The following is a 25,526-nucleotide window of genomic DNA, read 5'->3' on the forward strand; positions in this document are numbered from 1 at the left end:
TTCTAGTTTCTACAGCTTTATCGACAGACACTGAGGTGTGAGATGGATGTAAGTTTTGCCGTTTTACTCCCAGTCTCAACAGATGCTGAGGGGGGGGGTCCTGTAGTTTCTTCCTTAGCCAAATGAAATGAGTCACTGAGTAGTTGGCTGAACCTTGTTTCTCAGCTCTCAATGGGAGATGTTGCCCTTTTCTCATAGGAATAATCAGAGAAAATCACAGTGAGGTTTGTGTGCGTGTGTTGTTTTATTTTAAAAATGGTATTTGCACAGTGTGTTGAATGGCCATAACTTTGCCTGAACCCCTGTGTATTTTGTTTTTGTTTTTTTATATAATAGATTTTATTAAAGTTTTGAAGGTTACAGAAAGAAAAGTAGAAAAAGTTAAACAAACAAAGCACCAAAAAAACACACACTACAAATCCAACCTTTACATAACTTTCTTTCCTTTGCTTATTTCCTTGACCTCCTCACACCTCCCTTTTTTGTATTCTAGTTCAATTAGATATTTCAGCAAATCCTTTCCATCTTTGTTTTTATCCTAAAAATTTATCTTGATATACTATAATTTTACATTCTCCTCTTTCACTAATTACCAATCCATTTTTACTTAATCCTTTATAACATTTCTGCTAAAACCACATAGCTTCACTCCAACATCCTTCTAACATTCCTTAATTTTACAAAGTTTCTGTAGATAAACTTTAAATTTTTTCCAATCTTCTTCCACCGGCTCTTCTCCCTGGTCTCGGATTCTGCCAGTCATTTCCGCCAGTTCCATGTAGTCCATCACCTTCATCTGCCAGCGTGGTGTGTATTTTGTCCAAGCTGACATTTGAAGATGGGAGGCAGCTTTTAAAAGTAGGCACATAAAACACTTCTGGGGGGAGCTTCCGTAATTAAAAGGCAAATGTGGACCAAAGAAACCAACCTGTATACTAATAAGACAATCTGCCATCCCCGTTTGGATGCTATTAAAGGCACTTTATTTTTAAAAAGTCTGCAAATCACTTAATCAGAAATCTCTCCAGGCAATGTACATAATATTTCATCTGTGTTTTATTGCTCATTATATTATCAGTAAAACACAGGTAAGCTCAGCAAAGCTTTTAAAAAGTGTACATTAAATAATTATAAGTAAAATACACTTGAAGTCAACTGAAAAGAAAAACACAAATGTACATAAGTAAATTAGATATCTGAGTAGGGCCTTTTCGGTGGTGGCACCCGCCCTGTGGAACGCCCTCCCATCAGATGTCAAGGAAATAAACTGACTTTTAGAAGACATCTGACGGCCGCCCTGTTTAGGGAAGTTTTTAATGTTTGATGTTTTATCATGTTTTTAATATTCTGTTGGGAGCCACCCAGAGTGGCTGGGGAAACCCAGCCAGATGGGTGGGGTATAAATAATAAATTATTATTATAAATAAAAAAGGCTTTAGCTGGCATCTAAAACAAGGTAGTGAAGATGTTTCTCTATTGCCAATAGGCATAGAGTTCTGCAGCTTCCTTGCTGCCACGCAAAGAGATTTGCAACTTTTAAATGTGGAACATACGTTATTTGTCACCTGTAAAATTGTAAAAGTTCTATGGATGCCTTTTTTCGGACTACTTAAAGAAATATTACAGTATGATAAACTCGGGATCAGGAGTTGAGCTGTGAGCGACAGAAGTGATTAGATTATAATATTGTGGGTATGATTTAATACAGGCACCCCCAAACTCGGCCCTCCAGATGTTTTGGGACTACAACTCCCATCATCCCTAGCTAACAGGACCAGTGGTCAGGGATAATGGGAATTGTAGTCCCAAAACATCTGGAGGGCCGAGTTTGGGGGTGCCTGATTTAACAATAGAAGTTAGGGTGCAGCAGAAGGGGAGAAACAACTCCATAGAAAATGGGGGAGGGAAGTCGACAAAAATAAGAGCATGTAGTTGCATATTGAATGTATATGTTGAAAATGTTGAAACTTGTTAAAATATAATGGGGGTGGGGGTGGGAGTCCAAGTTCTGCAGAACAAAGCGGCCAAATAGGCACATGTGGGGTAAAATGGCATCTCAGGTAAGCTGGTTCCAAGCATTTAAGAGTTTTCTATACCAACAGTTAGGGACGTCGGTGGCGCTGTGGTTTAAACCACTGAGCCTCTTGGGTTTGCCGATCAGAAGGTCGGCGGTTCGAATCCCTGTGATGGGGTGAGCTCCCATTGTTCTGTCCCAGAACCTAGCAGTTTGAATGCACGCCAAAAAGTGCAAGAAGATAAATAGGTACCACTCCGGCAGGAAGGTAAATGGCATTTCCGTGCGCTGCTCTGGTTTCAGTGTTCCATTGTGCCAGAAGCGGCTTAGTTATGCTGGCCACATGACCCGGAAAAACTGTCTGCGGACAAACGCCGGCTCCCTCGGCCTGTAAAGCGAGATGAGCGCCTCAACCCCAGTCATCTGCCTTTTACCTTTTATACCAACAGCAAAACCTTAAATTTGATCCAGCAGCAAATAGGCAGACAGTGCAGATCTCTGAACACAGGTGCAATTTCCTAAAACCAGTTCACTCCTGTCTGCAGCTGTGCTGCAACATTCTGCAGTCACTGCAGGAAACTCCAGACCAACAGCAAGGGAAGCCCCACATAGAGTGCATTGCAGCAATCCAGAAGTGAAGATAATAATAATAATAATAATAATAATAATAATAATAATAATAATAATAAAAAAATTATTTCTACCCCGTCCATCTGGAGTACTGTGGTCAAGCAGTACTAGTGCAGCCATGGACGCAGCTGCCGTACCAGCTGAAGCTGATAAAAAGTGCTCCTAGTGACAGAAGCCATCTGGGTGTCCAGAAACAAAAGCTGGATTCAGTAGGTCAGTTTCTCAGGCATGAGAACCATTCTCCAACAGAGCCCATTTATTTTTTTTCACTCAGTCCATCACTGCAAGCAGGCACCAGTCCAGGGCCAGCACAGTGTCTCCCGATTTAGATACTGTGAAGAAATAGAGCTGGGCGTCATCAGCATGCTGATGGCAACTTGCCCTGAATCTTATGGCCACTCCCAGTGGCTTCATATAGAGGTCAAATAGCATTGAGGGTACAATAGTGCCCTGTTAGCACTACCAGGGGGCTGAAAACATGGGACTTTGGCCTGTAGGTCAGACTGCAACCCACAGCTTTCCGAGTCATGTGGCCAGCAGAATTAACCCGCGTCTGGTGCAACGAAACACTGTGAGGGAAACCAGAGCGCACAGAAACGCCGTTTACCTTCCCACTGCAGAGGTACCTATTTATCTACTTGCACTGGTGTGTTTTCGAACGGCTAGGTTGGTAGGAGCTGGGACAGAGCAACGGGAGCTCACCCCTCGTGGGGATTCGAACCGCCAACCTTCTGATCGGCAAGCCCAAGAGGCTCAGTGGTTTAGACCACAGCGCCACCCCAAGATACCCATTTGATGGAGCCTGTCCAGCAGGATCCTGTGGACAATGGTCTCAAAAGCCGCAGAGAGATTGCGAAGAAGGAGCAAGGTTGCACTCTCTCGGACCCGTTCTCAATAAAGGCCCTCCATCAAGGCAACTGGCAGGGACTGGCAGGGCGAGAGTGCACTGGGGGAGTGGGGCTGGAGTCTGTCTCAGGACAGGGTCACAGTGGTTTGTGGGGTCCTGTACCAGCCAGGTGAGAAGAGAAGACTCCCTGGAGAAGACCCTGATGTTGGCAAGGAGAAGGGGACGACAGAGGATGATATGGTTGGATAGTGTTCTTGAAGCTACCAGTATCAGTTTGACCAAACTGCGGGAGGCAGTGGAAGACAGGCGTGCCTGGCATGCTCTGGTCCATGGGGTCACGAAGAGCCGGACACAACTAAACAACAACAACAGCAGCAGCAGCCAGGAGGCAAGAGTCAGAGGAAGGGAAGGCTCAGAGCTGGAGGAAGAGGGCGATCAGGCAAGTGAAGGGTTGCCTGCTTCCCCATCCTCTCTTGCACCACTGTTTCCCAGAACCAGGAGAGGATTGAAAAGGGATGAGCAGAGGCATAGTCTTCAGCTGCATGTGCCCAGCCTGTCAGGGGAAGGTACATCAACTGGTGTAGGGGGGGGGGTCCCTGTTGCTCCATAAGGCACAGACCTGGGAATAGCTTGCTAGATGCTAGGCATCTAGAGCTGTAGAAGCAACTGTGTTATTGTTGACAATAAAGGGCCTTCTCGGTAGTGGCACCCACCCTGTGGAACGCCCTCCCACCAGATGTCAAAGAGAACAACAACTACCAGACTTTTAGACGACATCTGAAGGCAGCCCTGTTTAGGGAAGTTTTTAATGACTGATGTTTTAATGTATTTTTAATCTTTGCTGGAAGCCGCCCAGAGTGGCTGAGGAAACCCAGGCAGATGGGCGGGGTATAAATAAATAAATAAATAAATAAATAAATAAATAAATAAATAAATATTGAGTGAACTCTGCTATGTGCATTCCTTTGGCTGGGAATTTCCCTTGACGGAAACCAAGGCTGAATCAGGCCCATGACCAGGCCTAAACCCAGACTGGAATGAGTCTTCTGTATAAGGTCTGCTGTTGGCACACCAGAATTTTTTCCACGCTATTCCCTAAAGAAGGGGTGTTGTGACCGGCTGGTAGATAGTCCAAACCAATGGGATCAGAGTATGCTTTTTTTGGAGTAGCCATATAACCATCTCCTTTAAGGTTGCAGGGACCACCCCTTCCGGCAGTGAAGCATTATTAACCACCCTCTGGTCCGTCAACCCTCCTTTGTTAGATTTCACAAGTGAAGAGGAGAAGGGGTCAACTCAACATGGTTCAAGTGGGAAGCTGCGAACACCTTGTGCACATTGCCAGGCTGCATAAACTGAAAGTGATTCACAATAGACTGCACTTGGAACTGCAACAGGCACAGAACTGAGGTCTCTCTGAAGTTGAGCAATGTTGTCCTGGAAGGGTGCAGCCCGGTTTGTCACAGCAGGGCTTTGAGAGCGCTAGGGGTGCTTTGCCTAGTGCAGCCTTTCTCAACCTGTGGGTCCCCAGATGTTGTTGAACTACAACTCCCATCACCCCTAGCTAGCAAGGCCAGAGCTCAGGGATGATGGGAGTTGTAGTCCAACAACATCTGGGGACCCACAGGTTGAGAACCGCTGGCCTAGTGGGAGTCATCAGCCTGTCAACCACCAGAAAGAGCTCCGCTGGCTGGTTGTTGGAGGATCCTATGTGAGATGCAAAATGTGCCTTCTTAATTCTGCAGTAGTTCTGGTTTCCCTGTTGTTTGATAGTTCAGAGTTCACATAGGTACAGAAGTTCATTACGTAAGTGCCAAACAGCTAGCTGACCCTGCTCCCTTGCCCCCTTCTAAGCCCTGAGGCTCAAGTTCCCAGCCTCAGCTCCTCTCAGGTTGCCACTGCAGAGCTCAACAATCTCCTTTCTCTCCTGTGTGGTTTTTGGCGGCGTGTGTCCCATTTGACTTCACTGGCACCCGCCTGTTTGCAAAATGAAGCAGAAGTTGTTGCTGTGCATCCTAGAATCATAGGATTGCTTTGTTCTTTTTATTTTATTTTATTTTCTTAATATAGGTTTATTGTTTTAAAATAGATACATTTATGCCAGGAAAGCAAACAAACCAACATACAATCAAATAAACAAACTATAAATTGACAAACAAACAATAGCAGTATACGGAACAACACAATTCTTATAACTAACATCATTTGTACTCCCAATGATGTGAACAATTATAGAACTTATAAAACAAGAAATTAAAAATGACTTCCAGTTAGTCTCGCTGTACTTTATCTGTCGATTATCTTATACCGCACAGTTACATATTTCTTATATAGTTTCTGTTAACTTCCCTACAAATTTATATTTATACAATGTAAGGTTCAGTCTAATTCTGCCAAGAAGTTTCCTTTTATACCATATTTTTTTTAAGTATTCTTTAAAAATTCTCTAATCCTTATAGACTATTTGTTTTGTTTGGCCTCTTATCCTTCCTGCCGTCTTTGCGAGCTTTTGCCGTCTTTGCGAGCTGTATGTATTGTATTGTTAGGATTTGCAAATCTGCCGTGTTAGGTATTGCTGTATTTGCGTGTCGAGGTCCCCAGGTCCACCCTAATAACTCACACATCACACATAAATTTTTGTTTAAGATTTTTGGCATAATTTTGGCCACAACTTTATTAAAATACAAATTCGTGCAAGGAGTTTTACTATTTCTGGCTGTCAGTCAATAAATGGCAACATTAACTTCTTCCCAACAACAAGGGAAGCCCCAATCGCATCAGTGGCCAACAATCAATTAGCCCGCCCCCCAACTTTGGAGTGTCCTGGCGGCCCCCACCGCAACACGTGCTCTCCATGAAGGAGAACACGCTTTTTCCAATTTCTTGCTACTAAGATTCTGACCACTGTTATCCCATACATGAACAATGTTCTTTTCAATTTCCCTATTTCTTTTGGCTGCTCCAGCTCTGATTAGTAGGGTCCCTGTGGCCTTACAGATGTTGCCGTACTACAACTCCCATCATCCCTGACCATCCCGGATGGGGCTGATGGGACTTGGAGTCCAGCAAAGCACCAGGAAGGGCATTCAGGTTGCAGCAGACTGGCCTAGAGTCTGCTCTTGTCTTGCCTACGTAGAGGAAGGTAGCAGTCTGTAGCCTCCAATCTCTCAGCCAGCGTTATTGACACACTTTGCAGCTCTTGGAGGGTGGCAGGAGGGCACATAGTCACACGGAGTCTAACTGGCTGGAAGCTACCATGTTTATTTTTTAAAAAGACTCCTCACACAGTTACAAGCTTGTCACACAATTTCTAGACAGCTAGCTCGTGTTCTTGAAGCTACCAGCATGAGTTTGACCAAACTGCGGGAGGCAGTGGAAGACAGGAGTGCCTGGCATGCTCTGGTCCATGGGGTCACGAAGAGTCGGACACGACTAAACGACTAAACAACAACAACAAAGCTTTGCATCAGCGCAAACAGCTCCAGAGATAACACTATACAATCATACCTCGGGTTACAGCTGCTTCAAGTTGCGCTTTTTCAGGTTGCGGACCGCTGAAACCCAGAAGTACCGGAACGGGTTACTTCTGGGTTTCGGCGGTTTCACATGCGCAGAAGCACAGAATCACAACCCACGCGTGTGCAGACACAGGTTGCGAATGTGCATCCGGCATGGATCACATTTGCAACCCAAGCGTCCACTGTATTGTGTTTACCTGAAGTCAGGTTTATACAGCAGAAGGGCGCCGATATGCTGTAGTTCCCAGCTGTTTGGGACTATAGCTCTCGGCTGTGCTGGCTGGGTGCTGCTGGGAGTTGTAGTCCAATGCATTTGGAGAGCAGCATATTGATTGCTCCCGGCTGCTGAGATTCCTTGTGCGTATATTTCAGAAATCGCAACCTGATGTGAAGCCATGTGCAAACTGCTGCTCCTCTCTCTCTCTCTCTCTCTCTCTCTCTCTCTCTCTCTCTCTCCTGCATCCTTTCCAGCCAGTGCAGTGAGGCAGCCTTTGAAGCTGTTTCTGCGTCTCGTTTTTGAGAGTTTTTGCTGTCACTCCTTTTTCTAAGGCTGCTGCTCCAGCAGGACCCCTCCGTTTCCCAGCCAGAGGAATACGTGGGTGGGTGCTTCAAACATGACTTCATCCCCTTTTGCTTCTTCCCCGTGTGCTCAACATATTCCACTCAAGTTCTTCGAATATTTTTCATGCCTCAAGAAGCCCACTCCCTCCTCCTCCGAGCTAGAAAGTCAGTCGAATGAATCTCTCTGTGTGTGCAAATGCAGTTGGGGTTTTATTGGGGATTGCTTCCTGGATCGGGGCCTGGTTTGAACGCCTGAGAACCTGAATGTGTCAGAGGAGTTGTGCGCATTTATTTATCTGTTGGAAGGTAGCTCATGGTTTACCTCCAGATATTATTTGGCTGCAAGTCCCGGCAGCCCAGCCAGCGTGGTCAGGGATTATGGGAGTTGTAGTCCAATAGTTGGTAGAGCATGAGACTCTTAATTATTATTATTATTATTCTGCATGAAATCTTTCCCATTCAGTTTCGTTTGTGGGATTTCTTTGTTCTATTCATAGAATCATAGAATCATAGAATCATAGAGTTGGAAGAGACCACAAGGGCCATCGAGTCCAACCCCCTGCCAAGCAGGAAACACCATCAGAGCACTCCTGACATATGGTTGTCAGGCCTCTGCTTAAAGACCTCCAAAGAAGGAGACTCCACCACACTCCTTGGCAGCAAATTCCACTGTCAAACAGCTCTTACTGTCAGGAAGTTCTTCCTAATGTTTAGGTGGAATCTTCTTTCTTGTAGTTTGGAGCCATTGCTCCGTGTCTGCTTCTCTGGAGCAGCAGAAAACAACCTTTGTTTATTCTGTGGAGTAGTAGTAGTAGTAGTAGTAATTATAATTATTATTATTATTATTATTATTATTATTATTATTATTTATTATTATTATTTATACCCCACCCATCTGGCTGGGCTTCCCCAGCCACTCTGGGTGGCTTCCAACAAAATACCAGGGAGCAGAATGTGAGCACAAGACCACTCTCCCCTCCTGTTGTTTCCAGCAACTGGTACAGTGGTGCCTCGCAAGACGAAAAGAATCCGTTCCGCGAGTGTCAGGGGCTCAGGAGCTGAGGCACAGGGAAGATGGGAGATGGAGAGCGAGGGGGAGGAATCCGAAGGGAGCGTAGGAGGGGACAGTGGTCCGAGGGATTCCATGAGCCTCTCCAGCGAATCGGAAGATTCACAGAAGGGAGCGCCAGTGGCCAGGGGCAGGGGGGTCCCAAGGGGAACGCCCCAGGAGCAAGGGGGCAGCAGGGACTCCCAGAGCAGTAGTTGGAAATCAAGACCAGCTTCCCCACCAGAGCAGAGTGGGGGGGAAGAGTCCCAGGCATCGGGGCCAGTGCTTTCCCCACCAGGGAGAGGAGACGAGGCAGAGTCTACCACGCCTCCCTCGGAGAGTCGGACAACGGAAGGGAGGTCAGATCCGGCCAGTGTCACGGAAGAGGGAAGCAGTGATAGAAGTAGTGTAACGGTTAGGAGAAAGGTCACTGGGTTGGCGCGAGAAGCAAGTTCAAATGTACAGGAGCGCGGGACAGCAGAGAGTGAGGATTGGGAACCGGGTCCTAAAGCACGCCGGAGGCAGGGGGAGGAGCTAAGCGACTCAGCGTCGGAAGAGTCCAGGAAGGGCAATGCCCCAGAGGGCAGGAGGACCCAGAGGAGGAGAGAGCAGCGCAGGAGGTGGAGCAGGGCTAGGATCTTAAACTGGTGTGGAAGGGGCGGAGACTCAGACGGGACTTCGCCGATCTAGAGTTTAGACGTAGGGCTGCACGCTCTGGCTTTGAAATGGAAATTAAACTTCAATAAAGACTTTTGTACATAACATCAGCCTGGCGTTGGTCCTCTGTGAGCTGGGACCTAGAGGCAGCTCTGACAGCGAGTCTCTTCGTCTAGCGGTTTTTTCGTCTTGCGAAGCAAGCCCATTGACGGCTTAGCGGATTAGCGCTATTAGCGGTTTAGCGGCTTTTAGCGGCTTATCGGCTTATCGGATAAGCGGCTTAGCGGCTTAGAAAAAGGGGGGGGGGAGAAAAAAAACAACGCAGGAACTCGCAAGACATTTTCATCTTGCGAAGCCAGCCCATAGGAAATTCGTTTTGCGAAGCACCTCCAAAACGGAAAACCCTTTCGTGTAGCGAGTTTTCCGTCTTGCGAGGCATTCGTCTTGCGGGGCACCACTGTATTCAGAAACATTGCTGCCTGCAATATTGTGGAGGCAGAGGATAGCCACCGTGGCTAGCATCCCTCGATATACCTCTCCTCCATGAATTGGTCTAACCCTCTTCTAAAGCCATCCAAGTTGGTGGCTGTCCCTGCAGCAGTGAGTTTCACAGTTTGGCTATGTGTTGCATGAAGAAGTACTTTTTAAAAAATCTGTCCTGAATCTGCCAACCTTCAGCTTCCTCGGCTTCTTCATGCCCATAAGTTCCAGTGTTAGGAAAGAGTGAGAACTTTTCTCTCCGCCCACTTTCTCTACACTATAGATAATATTGTAATCTTCTATCATGTCAGCATGTGGCCTATTTTACTTTTAAAAGACCCTGTTTAGGGAAGTTTTTAATGTCTGACACTGTATTGTTTTTGTTATTTGGTTGGAAGCTGCCCAGAGTGGCTGGGGAGACCCAGTCAGATGGGCGGGGAATGAACGAATGAATGAAACAATAATAATATCTCTTACTTGCCTTTTCTCTAAACTAAAAAGTCCCAAATGATGCAACCTTCTTTCATAGGGGAGTTGCTCCACCCCCTACCCCACCCCGATCATTTTGGTGGCCTTTTCCTGAACCTTTTCCAACTCTAAAATATCCTTTGTGACATGAGGCCACCAGAACTGTTTACGGTACTCGAAATGCGTTCGCACCGCAGATTTGTATCAATGACATTATGATTTGGGCATATTTGTTTTCAGTTCCTCTACTAATGATCCCTAGCATGGGTTTTGCCGCTGCATACTTCTTCTTCTTTTTTCCATTTTCCTGTATTGCCATGTTTTTATTATGTATTATGGTGAAGGGCTTCAAATGCTGGAGCTAGAACCGGCCTTTCTGGACGTCTGAGAGGGCCTGGTCTGACCAAACAGGTTTTGCTTTTGTATTCTTTCAAAAACCTGCCAAACCTATTTGCTCAGAGGTGAAAGAGGGACAAAAGAACAATATATGTATACCCGGGTAGCGCTGCCCCTCTCAAATCACTCTTCGCTCTCTCACAAACCAATGTCTTTCGTCTTACAACAGTCTGAAGACTGTATATTTTGTTAAGAAACCTAATTTGTAGTTGGGAGGTTACTTTTAGATTTTCCTGTGCTCTCCACCCATTATTCTGACTTTTGCCAGTAAAATGACTGGGGGTAGAAAGAACTAAGGCATGCAAAAATAGGGATTACCATGTGCTGTGTGTCACAAGTTAGGTTTACTGTCTTTTTTACATGAAAGTTTGCATCTCTAGTTGTTAATGGCCAGTGACCTCCATGAACCAACGCTACTAATTTTTTTAAGCCATCAGCAGCCATCACAATATCCAGTAGAATTGAGGTAATTCAGTAGATGACCTCAAAAAGTACTGTATTTCGGAAGAAATGTTAACAATGTTCTTCCTCAGCTTTGTTCTCTACCAGACATAAAGATGGCAAAAGGTAGAGGCTGACGGTCTTGTGTCGAAATGAGCAGGTACATCGCAGCCCTTCTGTCTATACACAGCAAGTGCAAAGCTGCAGAACAGGTTAAGGCCAGAAACCTGCCTAAGAGGGCAGTGTGGTATAATGGTTAAAGTGTCAGCCTGGGGCTGGGTAAGCACAGATTTAAAGACCATTTAAAGGGCCATAAGGGTCGCTTAAATGAACTGCCTGCTAGCTTAAATGAACTGTATTTCAGCATGCACCACCTTTAACGGAGGATAAAATGGGGAAAGAACTCCATAGATTTGTGAAATGGCCATAGCTGCATAGTAAACCCATCAGGTTCAATCCCAGGCAACTCCAGGTAGGGCTGGGAGAGATCTCTTGGCTGAAAACTTGAAGAGCAGCTGCCAGTCAGTGCAGACAGTATTGAGCTAAAGGGGCCAATGGTCTGACTCAGTAGAAAGCATCTTACTATATGTTCTCACTCACACACACACACACACACACACACACACACACACACACACTGCCTTGAGCTGCTTGGAGGAAAGATGTGATTTTTTGGTATTTAGTTTATTTGACCAAATGGATTTACCACAAACGGCAAAACAGATATCAAAGAGGCCCAAACATAAGGTACTGTTGGAGAAACGATTAATTTCTAAAAACATCCTTCTGTCGTCAGGAAGACTATGATCGCCTGAGGCCGCTGTCGTACCCCATGACTGACGTCTTCCTCATCTGCTTCTCGGTGGTGAATCCAGCTTCCTTTCAGAATGTGAAGGAGGAGTGGGTGCCGGAACTGAAGGAATATGCGCCGAATGTACCCTATTTGTTAGTCGGAACCCAGGTAGGTCTGGATGTTGCATGTTTTATGTGAACGAATGCAGAAAAACACCCCCACCCTGTTCTGTTATACTCAGCCCAGATCCCCCTCTCTGAATCTTTTCCAGACCACAGCCCACATTCCCTTTGGGGCAGCCTTTCAAGGGCCGCATGCCAGTGTGACGGGCAGGGCAGGACAAACATGGGGCAGATCACTGATTGTGACTGTTACCGTTGTACATAAGACTCGTTTCTGCACACACACAACCAGTAGCCCGTCTCCAATGTCCATGCAGGCAAACAAGAAGCATTACCAGAATTCACAGGCACGTTCCAGCCAGGCAAAAACACTCAAGAAGAGGGCAAAGCAGGGCTGGTAACAGGTTTAGCTTGGGCGAGTGTTTGGTCCAGGGTGGTGGTTCCCACACTTCCCTAGGCTGAACTGACACCCCTAGGCTCGTACCTGACCTTTCCCTTCTTCACTGCTTCTCTGTCAGCCTGGCTTACATTCCCTCCTTTGTCATGTTTCTTCATAGCATCCCTTCTGCGCCGCAGTTCAGCTGTGGCTCAGCAGTAGAGCAATCTGCTTTGAGTGCATGTCTTGCCAAATACAAGGTGGTTCTTTTAAAATGAGATTCAGAAGCAATACAAAACACAAGTGAGTGAGATTAAAGATTTTATTCTAAACTTACCAAGCAGGCACTTCAATCGGCCACTTGGAAGCCCTCAAGAAGCGGCAAAGTGACTCCCCCAGGTAGCTTCAGTTTGCACAGCCCCACGGCTGATCAGTCTGTGCACAAGCATCTCAAAAACTCTGCCCACAACCATCCGATTTATAGCTAGCTAGCCTGTGTGGCTCGCCTGACTGGCTACATGCAGATCATTCATTACCGGCTACGTGCCCATTATTCATTAGCCACCCCCTCCTATTGCCTCATTAGGGACGCAAGTGGCGCTGTGGGTTAAACCACAGAGCCTAGGATTTGCTGATCAGAAGGTCGGTGGTTCGAATCCCCGCGACAGGATGAGCTCCCGTTGCTCGGTCCCCGCTCCTGCCAACCTAGCAGTTCGAAAGCACCTCAGAGTGCAAGTAGATAAATAGGTACCACTCCAGTGGGAAGGTAAACGGCGTTTCCGTGCGCTGCTCTGGTTTGCCAGAAGCGGCTTAGTCATGCTGGCCACATGACCCAGAAGCTGTACGCCGGCTCCCTCCGCCAATATAGCGAGATGAGTGCCACAACCCCAGAGTCATCCGTGACTGGACCCTTTACCCTTTAGGGGTCAGGGGTCCCTTTACCTTTACCTAATGCCTCATTTTCTCAAAACAATGTCCAGCATCAAAGAAAGCACCTACCACTATCACTTCCTCCCAGCTCCTTGAAATACAATTTATCTTCCGGATTGATTGCCCATACAGTGCAGAAGGTCCCAGGTTCAATCCTGGGCATCTCCAAATACGACCCAGAGAGATTCTCATCTGAAATCTTTGGTAGCAGTTGCTAGGCAATGTGGACAGCTCTGAGCTGGCTGGACCAATGGTCTGACTCAGTAAAAAGGCGGATTCCTTTGTTCCAGCCTGGCTCCTTCCACCTCCTGGCTCAAGCCACTCCCCATTTGACCCAGCCCCTTTGTTCCATGTCTTTCATTGATTTCACTTAATTAGTCGCTTGTAGCAACTTATAGCACATGTGTGCGCGCACACACACAAACCTATTACAGTGGTACCTCGGGTTACATACGCATCAGGTTACAGACGCTTCAGGTTACAGACTCCGCTAACCCAGAAATAGTACCTCGGGTTAAGAACTTTGCTTCAGGATGAGAACAGAAATTGCATGGTGGCAGCGGGAGGCCCCATTAGCTAAAGTGGTACCTCAGGTTAAGAACAGTTTCAGGTTAAGAACGGACCTCCAGAACGAATTAGGTTCTTAACCCGAGGGTACCACTGTATTTCTAGTCTGCAACAAATAGAGCAGAGGGTTATTCAAGAATAATCACATTTTAGAGGTGATAGAGTCCTCTATTCCTTGTGTGACCAGCACACAACAATGAAACCAGGGAATGGAGAAACTGCCCTGAGGAGGAATTCAAAATTGTGTTGCAAGCCGTGCTCTTGAGTTGGATGAACGTCCTTTGTACATGAGACCCTCCCACGCCCCCAGCTAATCTTAAGACCAATGAGAGCCAGTGTGGTGTAGTGGTTAAGAGCGGTAGTCTCGTAATCTGGGGAACCGGGTTCGAGTCTCCACTCCTCCACATGCAGCTGCTGGGTGACCTTGGGCCAGTCACACTTCTTTGAAGTCTCTCAGCCCCACTCACCTCACAGAGTGTTTGTTGTGGGGGAGGAAGGGAAAGGAGAATGTTAGCCGCTTTGAGACTCCTTAAAGGGAGTGAAAGGCGGGATATCAAATCCAAACTCTTCTTCTTCTTCTTCAATGCCAAAATTTAGGATGCAAGCAAAGATCCGCATCTTGGATGTGCTCTGCGTATTGAACACTGGGTGATAAAAGCAGCAGTTGTGGGATGCAGGCGGGTGACTCAGGCAAGGCTCTGTATCACATCCTGCGAGAGATGGAAATAAGATCCTCGTGGTCATCAGCCAATCTTTGTTGTCGCTGGGGGAGGGGGGAAATCCAAGCCTCTTGTGTGAGGTGGACAGAATAAGTTCTGGGCTGCTGGCCTATCAGACGGAAGGCAGACCTGCCTGGGGGCGAGGGGGGGCGAGATCCACCTTCTTCTGAGACACTTTGCATTTATATATACTTGAGTGGTCGCTGCAGCAATGTAAGGTCCAGCCCTTACGAAGTTCTTATTGCCAGAGGATTGGAAAAAGAAACTGATTTGCAGGTCTTACTGCTTTTATTATTTTCCGTGTTGAAAAGGGAAGTGTGAAACTGCTTTTAGAGTCAGGATGAAATGACACAATAGGATGGAAAACACACGTTTCCAAAATATGGGTTTGCTTAATAGAAGCAATGCAGAGATTCGGGTGGTGCTGTGGTCTAAACCACTGAGCCTAGGGCTTGTGGATCGGAAGGTCGGTGGTTCGAATCCCTGCGACAGGGTGAGCTCCCGTTATTCGGTCCCTGCTCCTGCCAACCTAGCAGTTCGAAAGCACAAAGTGCAAGTAGATAAATAGGCACCGCTCCGGCGGGAAGGTAAACGCCGTTTCCCTGCACTACTCTGGTTTTGCCAGAAGCGGCTTAGTCATGCTGGCCACATGACTTGGAAAAACTGCCTGCGGACAAACGTCAGCTTCCTCGGCCAGTAAAGCAAGATGAGCACTGCAACCCGAGAGTCGTCTACGACTGGACTTAACTGTCAGGGGTCCTTTACCTTTACCTTTTAGCAATGCAGGGGAGAAATGACTGAGGGTCCTACCTCTAGGTGTTTTCCTTCTCAGCTCCTTTCTGAACTTGGAGCTGGCTGGGATCTCTCTCTCCCTCTCCCCCCCCCCCATGTATAAACATACAGCCAGGGAGTTAACCCCCCCCCCTCGTCCCACTAATTCTCCCCTACGAATGCATAGAGTTCCCAGGCATTGTCCCATCAGAAAGATGTTTAGATCCAGACCTGCTTATATATAGCACAGGGGTAGGCAACCTCAGGCCTGGGGCCCGGATGTGGCCCAATCGCCTTCTAAATCCGGCCCACAGACGGTCCAGGAATCAGCATGTTTTTACATGAGTAGAATGTGTCCTTTTATTTAAAATGTATCTCTGGGTTATTTGTGGGGCATAGGAATTTGTTCATATTTTTTTTCCAAAATATAGTCCGGCCCCCCACATGGTCTGAGGGACGGTGGCCCGGCCCATGGCTGAAAAAGGTTGCTGACCCCTGCTATAACATCATGGGGCCTTCATCCTGCAGCAGACCCTGTCCTGGGCTTAGGAAACCCTTATGTTTTCATATGTGTTGGAAGCTGCCCAGAGTGGCTGGGGCATAATAATAATAATAATAATAATAATAATAATAATAATAATAATAATTGCAACTTCTAGTTCCATCTGCAAAAAGGTATGTTTTCTACCTGTTTCCACTCAGAACATAGCATAACTGTCACAACTAAGAGAAAACCCCGTTTTGCTCTCAGATCTTGCCAATTTAACTCTCAGAATATGGGTTGGATCCAACCTAAGTTAGTTGCACTTTGGACCCCTAGCATTTAATGTGAAGTTAGTCCCATTAATTTCCCTGGGACCTAAGTGGATTCAATCCTATGTGTCTGGTTTTTGTTTTGTTTTGTTTTGAAATATCTGAAGTGGATTCTGAAGTGAACATAAGAAAGTGTGCACATTTATTTCCTAACAGATTGATCTCCGTGATGACCCCAAAACTTTAGCGAGGCTGAATGACATGAAGGAGAAACCAATTTGTATGGAGCAGGGACAGAAATTGGCAAAAGAGGTAAGCTGGCCATTTATAGAGATTTGGAGGCATCTGGCCTGGAGTTTCCTCCTCTGTTGCGTGCTGTATTCTTTCCTTCCCTCTTCTCTTCACCTTTTCTCTCTCACTTAAAAAAAAAAAGTGTATCAGTCTTTAACATTTATTTTATTCTTGCCGATGCATCCAAAAGGATTTGCCAGGTCCTTAACATCAATATAAAAACAAGACATATAAAAACATAAGGAAACAGCAACACTGTCACAACACCAGCAGCAGCAAAACATAGCTGAATAAGGACATGAAGACAACTTGTTTTCTGTTTTCCCCAAATGCCCTCCAAACTGACACGGCTCTCTTAACCCCATTTGTGAAGGAGGCTAGGAGGTGCCATCACTGAGAAGGCCCTGTAGTTCCGCAAATGCAATGTAATTGTGTGTGCCTACCTAGATAGCATTATATGATAGCATTGGTCAATACTGTACTGATAACACTTGGAATTTGCATTCCACTTTGAGGTGGGGTACCAGAAATAAACCTCTCAGTGCAACACCATGGGGGAGTGTCATATCCCAAGCCCTTGCAGATAGTTGTCCTTTGCCAATCGAGTGACAGATAGATAGATGCCCTGTCAACCAATTATTTGCATTTGTCATGTGGCACTGATTGAAAAACTAGGAAAATAATTGTGCCTGTTGTTGTTTTTTAAAAAAGTTGCCTTGTTTCTGATACAATTTTAAAAATTGCATCTGAGAATGGGAGGTGAGTTCATGACAGCACAGGCACCAGCCAATCAGTGCTGTAGCATGCCAGTTTCCACTGTAAGCTTTCTGATTTTGCAGAGCCTGATCTTGGAGAGCAAATGGTTTGGGCAGTAATGTCGCAGAGAGTGCATTTTCATGATGACTCCAGTGCTCAACTTCATTCTGGATGGAGTGTGAATTCTCTAATCAACAAAAATGTCAAATGGCACAATTCTTCTTTTCAGACTTATTTAGTGGAAAACCTTTCCGCAGAAAACAGCAATGACCGGAGGTTGCTGGATTTGGTGCATATGGAGATAGCCGAATTAGTGAGCACAGCACAATATTAGCCGTTAATGAAGCCGGTTTGCTCATGAATAAAACATAGCCTTAATATTCCTGATGAGGGTGGCCCATTTAATACTTTTCTAATAATTGAAAACAACTCTTCACAACGGAAAGCAATAAAACACATTAACAAAGTAAGCCATTGAGACTTAAAATGTTTAGCCTTACCTTTAGGGCATTCTAAAATTAATATTACTTAAAATATCGGTTGAGGTGATGCCGGGTTACCAGAGCTACTTTTGTTTATCGGCTTATTCCTACTGGAGAGTTTAATCTCTACAAAATTGCCTCTATGATTTCTTTTGCCCGCTCTGCGTTCCTAAAATGCTTGAAGATCACATTGCCAACCGTCAAACACACTAACAGAAACGTCACTGCTTGAGGCTTACAGTCCTAAGGTCCCATCCCAGGGGACAGGGGAAGTCCCTCTCTGAGCATGGAGAAGATCTGAATCAGATGCTTCCTTCCAGCTGCTGTGGAAACCACCATGGTCCTTGTCCTAAATAATAATAATAATAATAATAATAATAATAATAATAATAATACCCCACTGATCTGACTGACTCTGGGTGGCTTCCAGCATATACAGAAACATAATAAAATACCAAAACATTGAAAACCTCTCTATACAGGGCTGCCTTCAGATGTCTTCTAAAAGTTGTATACAGTGGCACCTTGGTTCTCAAACGTAATCCGTTCCGGGAATTCAATCCTGAAACGATTCGAAAACCAAGGCGTGGCTTCTGATTGGCTGCAGGAGCTTCCTGTACTCAAGCAGAAGCTGCGTTGGATGGTTGGCTTCTGAAAAACGTTCACAAACCAGAACACTTCTGGGTTTGCGGCGTCCGGGAGCCGATTTGTTCAACAACTAAGCCATTCAGGAACCAAAGTACCGCTGTAGTTACTTATCTCTTTGACACCTGACGGGAGGGTGTTCCACAGGGCGGGCGCCACTACCGAGAAGGCCCTCTGCCTGTTTCCCTGTAACCTTAGTTGTCACAGTGAGGGAATTGCCAGAAGACCCTCGGAGCTGGAGCTCAGCGTCTGGACTGAACGATGGGGGTGGAAATGCTCCTTCAGATATACAGTGGTACCTCGGGTTAAGTACTTAATTTGTTCCGGAGGTCCGTTCTTAACCTGAAACTGTTCTTAATCTGAAGCACCACTTTAGCTAATGGGGCCTCCTGCTGCCGCCACGTCGCTGGAGCATGATTTCTGTTCTCATCCTGAAGTAAAGTTCTTAACCCGAGGTACTATTTCTGGGTTAATGGAGTCTGTAACCTGAAGTGTATGTAACCTGAGGCAAATTGTAACCCGAGAGACAAATTGGAGGCATGCCGGTGGTGGAATTAGGGGTGTGGGGAAGTGTATCAGAACATGATTCAAACCATTCCCAGGCCCTTGTCCTGGGGGGGGGGGGGGACTATGGCAGCCATGGAGCTTTCCAATGGGAGGGAAATGGTTGAAGGGGGAGAAAAATCCCAGAAAATGACAAAGGGGCGTAAGATTGCTATTCTGCCCTTTTCTCTGTTTTGCCCATGCAAGTCCAGCAGGGTGTTGGATGTGGCGATCTGGCCTCCTTTCGTTTCCTCTCCCTCCTCCTGCCCCCTTTAGGAGTGCAGCCTTAATGTGTTTTCTTCAGAAACTGCACCTAACGAAAAGAATTCTAAATCTGTCACCGAAAGACAAAGTGAAGGTGTAACCTCTTTTCCTGGAGGGTTAAAACAGTAGGATGTTTTTCACAGGGCAAAGACAAAACAAACCTTGATGTGTTCCATAAAAACAAAGGCGCCCACAAGCCGGCAAATGGAGTTTGGGGAGGAGGGAGGTGTCTTTGTGTGCCTGTGCAGCTATTAAAGACATTTGTTTTCTTGACAGATAGGAGCCTACTGCTACGTGGAGTGCTCGGCTTTAACCCAGAAAGGACTGAAGACGGTTTTCGATGAAGCTATCATAGCCATTTTAACTCCAAAGAAACACACGGTGAAAAAACGGATAGGCTCGAGGTGCATTAATTGCTGCCTGATCACGTGAGACCCGCTGGGACGATGGCCACACATACTGTGAAATATCCAATACCGTGCAAACATACACTTAAAACAACAACAATGCTCTAGCCACAGATCCGAGATCAATTGGGGAAGCTGATTTTAGGAAAAACTGGCATCAGGCAAAATCCAGAATGTGTGGGAGGGAAATCCCAAATCAGTGAAGGAGCAAGCAGCATCTGTTACAAACACTTTATTCAGGCTGGAAGGAAAAGTACAATCTCTCAGGGGTAACATAATTTAGGACAAGCGACAGATGCATCATCATGTTGCCACAGCATGCAAAACGTGCTGTGAGGAGGAGGAGGAGGAGGAGGAAGGCCTGACGATGCTCCGAAAGTGTTTCGATCGCCTTCTGCTTTGACCGTGGTCTCTGCGCAGTCACGATGCCAGGAATCAGCACAGCAACAAAAAACGCCTTCTCTCTTTGCGCCAGCTATCTGCTTTTGTACGTAAGCTGCTTCCTGTTCCAGTATATCCACAAAGGTGCAATAAGGAGACCGGCCACGTAGCCAAAGGTCGCTCCGAGCGAACAGGAAATGGGCCACACCTGAAGGAAGAGAATTGCCACGTGGAGAGAGGAGAGAAAGGAAGAGGTCAGACCCTCGACGTACTTTTAGGAGCACAAGTTTCCCGTGCAATCGAACGAAGAAACCAAAACGCGGTACAGGATCCATTGCAGAGCTCGACCTGCTTTCTCAGAGAATGCCAAAAGTGTTAGCGGTTCATCACGCATCTATTACGTGAACACTAAATGTTGTACAGTTTTTAAACATGCGTGCATTAAAATGTAACTAGGCTTTCTGGCTATTGCAGATGATGACACTTGATAATTCCCAGAACTAACGTGGAGCGTTTTAACCCGCCAGTTTTGGGGCCTGGGCTGCTGATGTCCTCTTGCTTTGCTATTATTATTATTATTATTATTATTATTATTATTATTATTATTATTTCTGTAATAGTGGATTCTTAATAATAGCCTGTACTTCTTCCTCCCTGCTCCCTGCCCCCCAAAGTCATAGCATATTTTCATTGCTGAAAAGCTGTGACAAAGCGTTTAGCCACAAAGCACAATTTGAACGAAGCATTACCAAGAAAGACCATAGACAGAAAGTAGATTGAGATCTACTAGCAGACTTCTGGGTGCTTACTAGTAGATCACCAAGGATTTCTGACTCCCAATTGTTTAACAAGGCCACAACTTGGCAGCCAAACTAAGTTGCTGATGGGTGTGGGGGAAAGCCTAGGAATGGATAACTCTGTGAAAGGTCTGTGAGATGAGCTCTGGCCTTGAAATGAATTCTTAAGCTGAGATAGAGCCCTTAATTCTTTATTCACCTCTATTTCTGAGCTACTCTTCTTCACTTGGTGCATGCTGGTGGACACCTGGAAGTAGAGGGAGAGGGGAAAGACCCCAAAGTAGATTTGCAAGCTTGAACTAAGTCCATCGCTGCCATACACCACGAGGAAAGCAAGATTCGGTTGACGACAAATTGTCACGCTCTGCTTGAGTGGTTGCTAACAGTTGGGGGAGGAAGTCTGCAAAAGCGGCCTCTGCCTCCCTGCCAGGAAGCACATTGTCTTCCCAGCATCTTTGGGGTTTGCTAACTCTCCCCTCGCCCCTTTGACCCCACAAGTGCTTTTCTCCATTGAAAAGGCTGCAAGCGCCTGAAAATTGGTGAATGAGGCCCAACAAAATTAGTCAGGGAGCCAAAAGGGAAAGCGGCTTCAAGGAGATAAGATGCAGAAATGCAGAAACACACACACGGCCAACAAGCTTAATTCAGATTTTGAAAACAAAGTAGGAACTGTCTGATTAATCAGACAGGGTTCCATTCTAATCCCAGCATCCTAACTAGTGGCAAAGAAGATGCCACTGACAAACTGCACTACAAAGTAGTCCTAGTTTTTACTCACGAACAGCTACTGTCCTGTGATGTTAGAAGTTACAGCAGGCAGTATTTTAAATGAGGAATTCCCTCCGGTGTGAGAGGAGAGAGGCCCCCTTCTAAGATTTTATAACGTCTTACATAAAAATTAAATTAACATAAAAACATAAATTAACATAAAAATTAAATTAACATATAAAATAGTGGGTTTTAAAAAAATATAAAAATCATCTTTAAAAATGGGTGTATTGCAAGTGAAGTCATGGCTGACTTAACTCCCACACTCTACGTATCAACTAACGCTGAACCCAACCCAAAGTAAATGTAAGAGATAAATGTATGTGCAAACGTTAAAAACCCCAAAGTGGTTGGCGTAAACTAACCCTGCTCAAATTTTGACTTCCTAAAGGATCAAACTAATCCAAGATTTAAATATCTGCACAGATATAGAGGAGCAAAACTGAATAAAAAATAGGCTCACTGAAATGTCCCCATGCATTTAAATGCTTTGTAGCTCCTAGCAAAAAGGCTCTTCGCCTGTGACTGCAAACTAGTGACACGCTACTTGGTTGTGTTCCCTTGGCAGTCCTCCACAACCATGAAAACGACAAACTTTCTACTTCTAAAGTCTCCTGAGATCATGAAATCTGTGCCAGGGAACCAAATTTGCACTCACGCATTGCACAAGTGTGGAATACAAATAATCCTGGGTGCAAGACTGATGTATTCCCTGCCCAAGCAAGCATCAAAGGAACAATTGTATGTAGTAGTATGCAGTGTCCCCCAACCTTGCAGTTATTATGCCGGGGCAGTCATTGCTGTAGATTAAAACATAATGGCATAATTGTGTGCACTGATGGCGAACTGATGCCAAATGCTGATACTGTCCCAGTGGTTCAACAGTGGCCCACATTTGTTCTATGATGCTGAACCCCTATGCAAATATTCTAAACGAGCGCACTGTCTTGGCTCCCTGCCCTGACAGTCAGGTGCTTGGAGTCACATTCAAATCAAGGCTGTTGCATGAAGAGCCCAATGGGCATTGCTCTGATCTGCACAACTCGTGCTCCTCACAAGTGTGTGCATACAGCGACCACACAGAAAGCATCTTCATGGGTCGGGCTCTACTGTGTGTTAGTACCAGGCAATGCCTAAGCAGACATCTCAGGCATGGGACACAGGGTGAGGCTATCCCAATCCATGCATAGGGACGGCGTTCGAATGAACATTTAAGAACTCTGGAGTGGTGGGAAAGTGGTCCTTGCAAGTGAATGCTGCAGGCACCAACATGCAGGCAGCTAGCTGGGCAATGAGCAATTATTCGAAGTAATAGGTTAGAAAACGTTCTTGGTGCCAATGATTCATTCCGATCTTGACTTGAATATTCTGGCCAAACAGAAGGCTGATTTTCAACAGTGAGTGACAGAAGTAAATGATAGACTCCCCCACTTTTGAAACCTGATCGCCTCCATCACAACATAAAAGGCCAACTTTTATTAACTTAAAAGCCGCAACTTGTCGAGAGGCGAGGGAGCAAAATACTGTGCTGCAGTCCAAGTTCTGCTGTTTTATTGCACGCTCTGGGTACAGACCATCCTCACTGTGCATTGTTTTTCTGAGACGAGTATATGCTACATTACATTCATCTTTACAACAGGCACGATTTGTTCTCCTCGTTTCTCCCGTTCTCCCATCTCCTGGACAGCAAACAAAGTGCAACCCAGGCATGTGAGAAAATGGGCTTTCGTTCTCCAGCTTTTCGCTTCTGCCCCAAGCTTGCATTGCACAAACTCCAGGACGGAAGTATTTGAGGTGAGGAGGCAGGGGAAAGAGCTGGTGGCTTCCACTTCTGCAATTTTTTTCTTTTAGCCGTTAATCTTTTCCTCACGACATGTTAATAAAACTTTTTATTTTTGCTACCCGGAATTGACGGCGATGCGGTCTTCCTGCACTTAAGCATCACATTCCTCGGCTTGCGCGTTTAGTATAATGGAGCATTATTTGGAGGTCTTTAGGAGTGTAGCGAAGATGACAGCAATCATCTTTTCATGAGGTGCCTTAGGTACTCTTTATTGACCTTGCTTCCGTTTTTCTAGTCCTGGTTTCAGAAAAAGCTCATGGGTTCTCTCGCAATTGCTTTTCAAACCAAAGATGTGCTTGATCCCGTGCGTTAACAATGGTGCCGTGTATTTTTTTGCAGGAGACTTATACGTAAGCCAATGCATATTCAATGCTAGTATGTTGTGTTCTGTGGCCTAATGAAGGCTGTAGCTCCACTGGACATTTTCATTCAAAATAAAACTTAATTTCAACAGGAATTGACTAATCGTGATTAGAGGATAATCTGGGCACTGATATGCTGGTTTTTATGAAATATTGAGTTATCTTCCGGTGCCATTTATTGTCCAATGGTCAAGGCGGGGGGAGACTGTATATTTGAACCTAACTATGAATCCTTCTCTTAATATGAGCGATGGATTGATGCATTCCTAGATATCATCACTGCTGGGTTAAACCCACTTCTATCTGCCCATCGGGAAAGGCCAGGGAAAATGGAACAGCTCTGATCTTGTAGGCACAACTCAGAGGGCAGATTAAGGCCATGGGAAATGTATATTTCCTCCACCCGCTGCTATCCATGCTTAAGGGAGATGCTGGCACATTGGCCAAGGCTGGTCTAGTCCCCTGCTTGTCCAGGATTCGTAACCCACTTGGCTAAGTTTGTTCAATGCTCGATTAGGCAAGGAAAGGGAATTTGCTGAAGGAAGAAGAGGCAGGTATAGTTTTTAGATCCTGCAGCTTTCTCTTAGTCGTGACTTAAGAGATGGAATCCTGTACCTGTGCATTAGTCCAAAGAGCTTAGTGATACACTAGAACAGCTGTCACCAATCCAGTGCCCTCTAGATGTTTTTGGCCTACAACTCCCAGCAGCCCCAGCAAGCACATACTGGCTGAGGCTGCTGGGAGTTGTAGGCCAAAGCCTCTGGAGGCCATCAGAATGGTGAAGACTGCAGCAGAAAACTAGCAATGCGTAGGACGGTTTTCAGAAAATTGGAGTCTTTATGACTTCTCTTTTATGAATCAATTGTCTTGGGGCATACTTGCTATTTCATCAATGTGCGCTTCAAAACAAAAACTGGAGCTGCCAAGTGCTACCGCGATGATTTCTAGAGGGTATAGCTTTTTTCTCTTTTGCCCCTCTTGCTGGAAAAAGTGCTTTCTGAACCAGAAAAATAAAAATAACTCCCCCATCTTTTCATATGCTACAGTCATCGTTTTTACATTCACCCACATCTTGCTCAGTTATAAATGCCAGAGGCATTGTAATAGGAACAGAGCCTGGTCTTTGGGTGATAAGAACAAAATAAAAAAATTCCTTCCAGTAGCACCTTAAAGACCAACTGAGTTAGTTCTAGGTATGAGCTTTCGTGTGCATGCACACTTCTTCAGATACACGAAAGCTCATACCTAGAACTAACTCAGTTGGTCTTTAAGGTGCTACTGGAAGGAATTTTTTTATTTTGTTTTGACCATGGCAGACCAACACGGCTACCTATCTGTATTTGGGTGATAAGCTTAGGAATGTTCTTTGACAAGCCAGTTCCAAAAAACAAAACAAAAAAACAGTGGCATAGCTTGTTCAGTAAATAAACCTTGGCATAAAATACTGCTTCCTTTTGTTTTGCACTATTTTGGGCAGGGGGAGATGGGATGGCCTGGAGCCACAGACCTACACAACTTGTGTGCATGCCCAACATGGATTTGAAGTAGGATTTCCCATACGAGCTTCAGAGGTGGCATGGGAAGAAGACAATTTATAAATTAAATATTTTTAAACCTGGTGGGGGCACACACAAAGTCTTGGGTTCGCCTATAAGTAGCTTTTCAGATCCCAGGCACCAACTAAGTGGTACCACTAGACATTTTCTTAGGATTGCTCTGCCCATTTCAATTATCACAAACGATGCCTATAACATTCACCCATGCATCCCAAACTTTGGCTCCATTTCTCTCTCTGGCTACAGCCACCCTGTACATTCAAAGCATGCTTATGCCCTTTAAACAATCATGGCACCCTGCTGCCAAAAAATATTGGGATCTGTAATTTGTTAAAGCTGC

At 45.6% G+C, this 25,526-nt stretch overlaps 2 protein-coding genes across 4 annotated transcripts in view; one reads left to right on the top strand and one right to left on the bottom strand.

Moving 5' to 3' along the window:
• RHOQ (ras homolog family member Q) overlaps window positions 1-24,660 on the top strand; it is a 36,880-nt gene extending 12,220 nt beyond the window's left edge. The window contains exons 3-5 of one of the 2 annotated variants that reach the window (XM_081855052.1): window positions 11,857-12,021; window positions 16,308-16,403; window positions 19,353-24,660. In XM_081855052.1, the coding sequence (XP_081711178.1) occupies window positions 11,857-12,021; window positions 16,308-16,403; window positions 19,353-19,385 (294 nt within the window). In that variant the 3' untranslated portion in view covers window positions 19,386-24,660. Of the gene's footprint in view, window positions 1-11,856; window positions 12,022-16,307; window positions 16,404-19,348 lie in introns of both variants that reach the window. The other variant, XM_081855051.1, reaches the window with a different exon arrangement.
• Window positions 19,697-25,526, bottom strand: part of PIGF (phosphatidylinositol glycan anchor biosynthesis class F) — a 38,275-nt gene continuing 32,445 nt past the window's right edge. For both annotated transcript variants that reach the window (XM_081855029.1, XM_081855030.1), the window contains exon 6: window positions 19,697-20,068. In XM_081855029.1, coding sequence (XP_081711155.1) covers window positions 19,955-20,068 — 114 coding nt within the window. In that variant the 3' untranslated portion in view covers window positions 19,697-19,954. The remainder of the gene's footprint in view (window positions 20,069-25,526) is intronic.

The sequence above is a fragment of the Podarcis erhardii genome (genome assembly GCF_964252035.2).
Source record: "Podarcis erhardii genome assembly, chromosome: 3".
In the NCBI taxonomy this organism is placed as follows: Eukaryota; Metazoa; Chordata; class Lepidosauria; order Squamata; family Lacertidae; genus Podarcis; species Podarcis erhardii.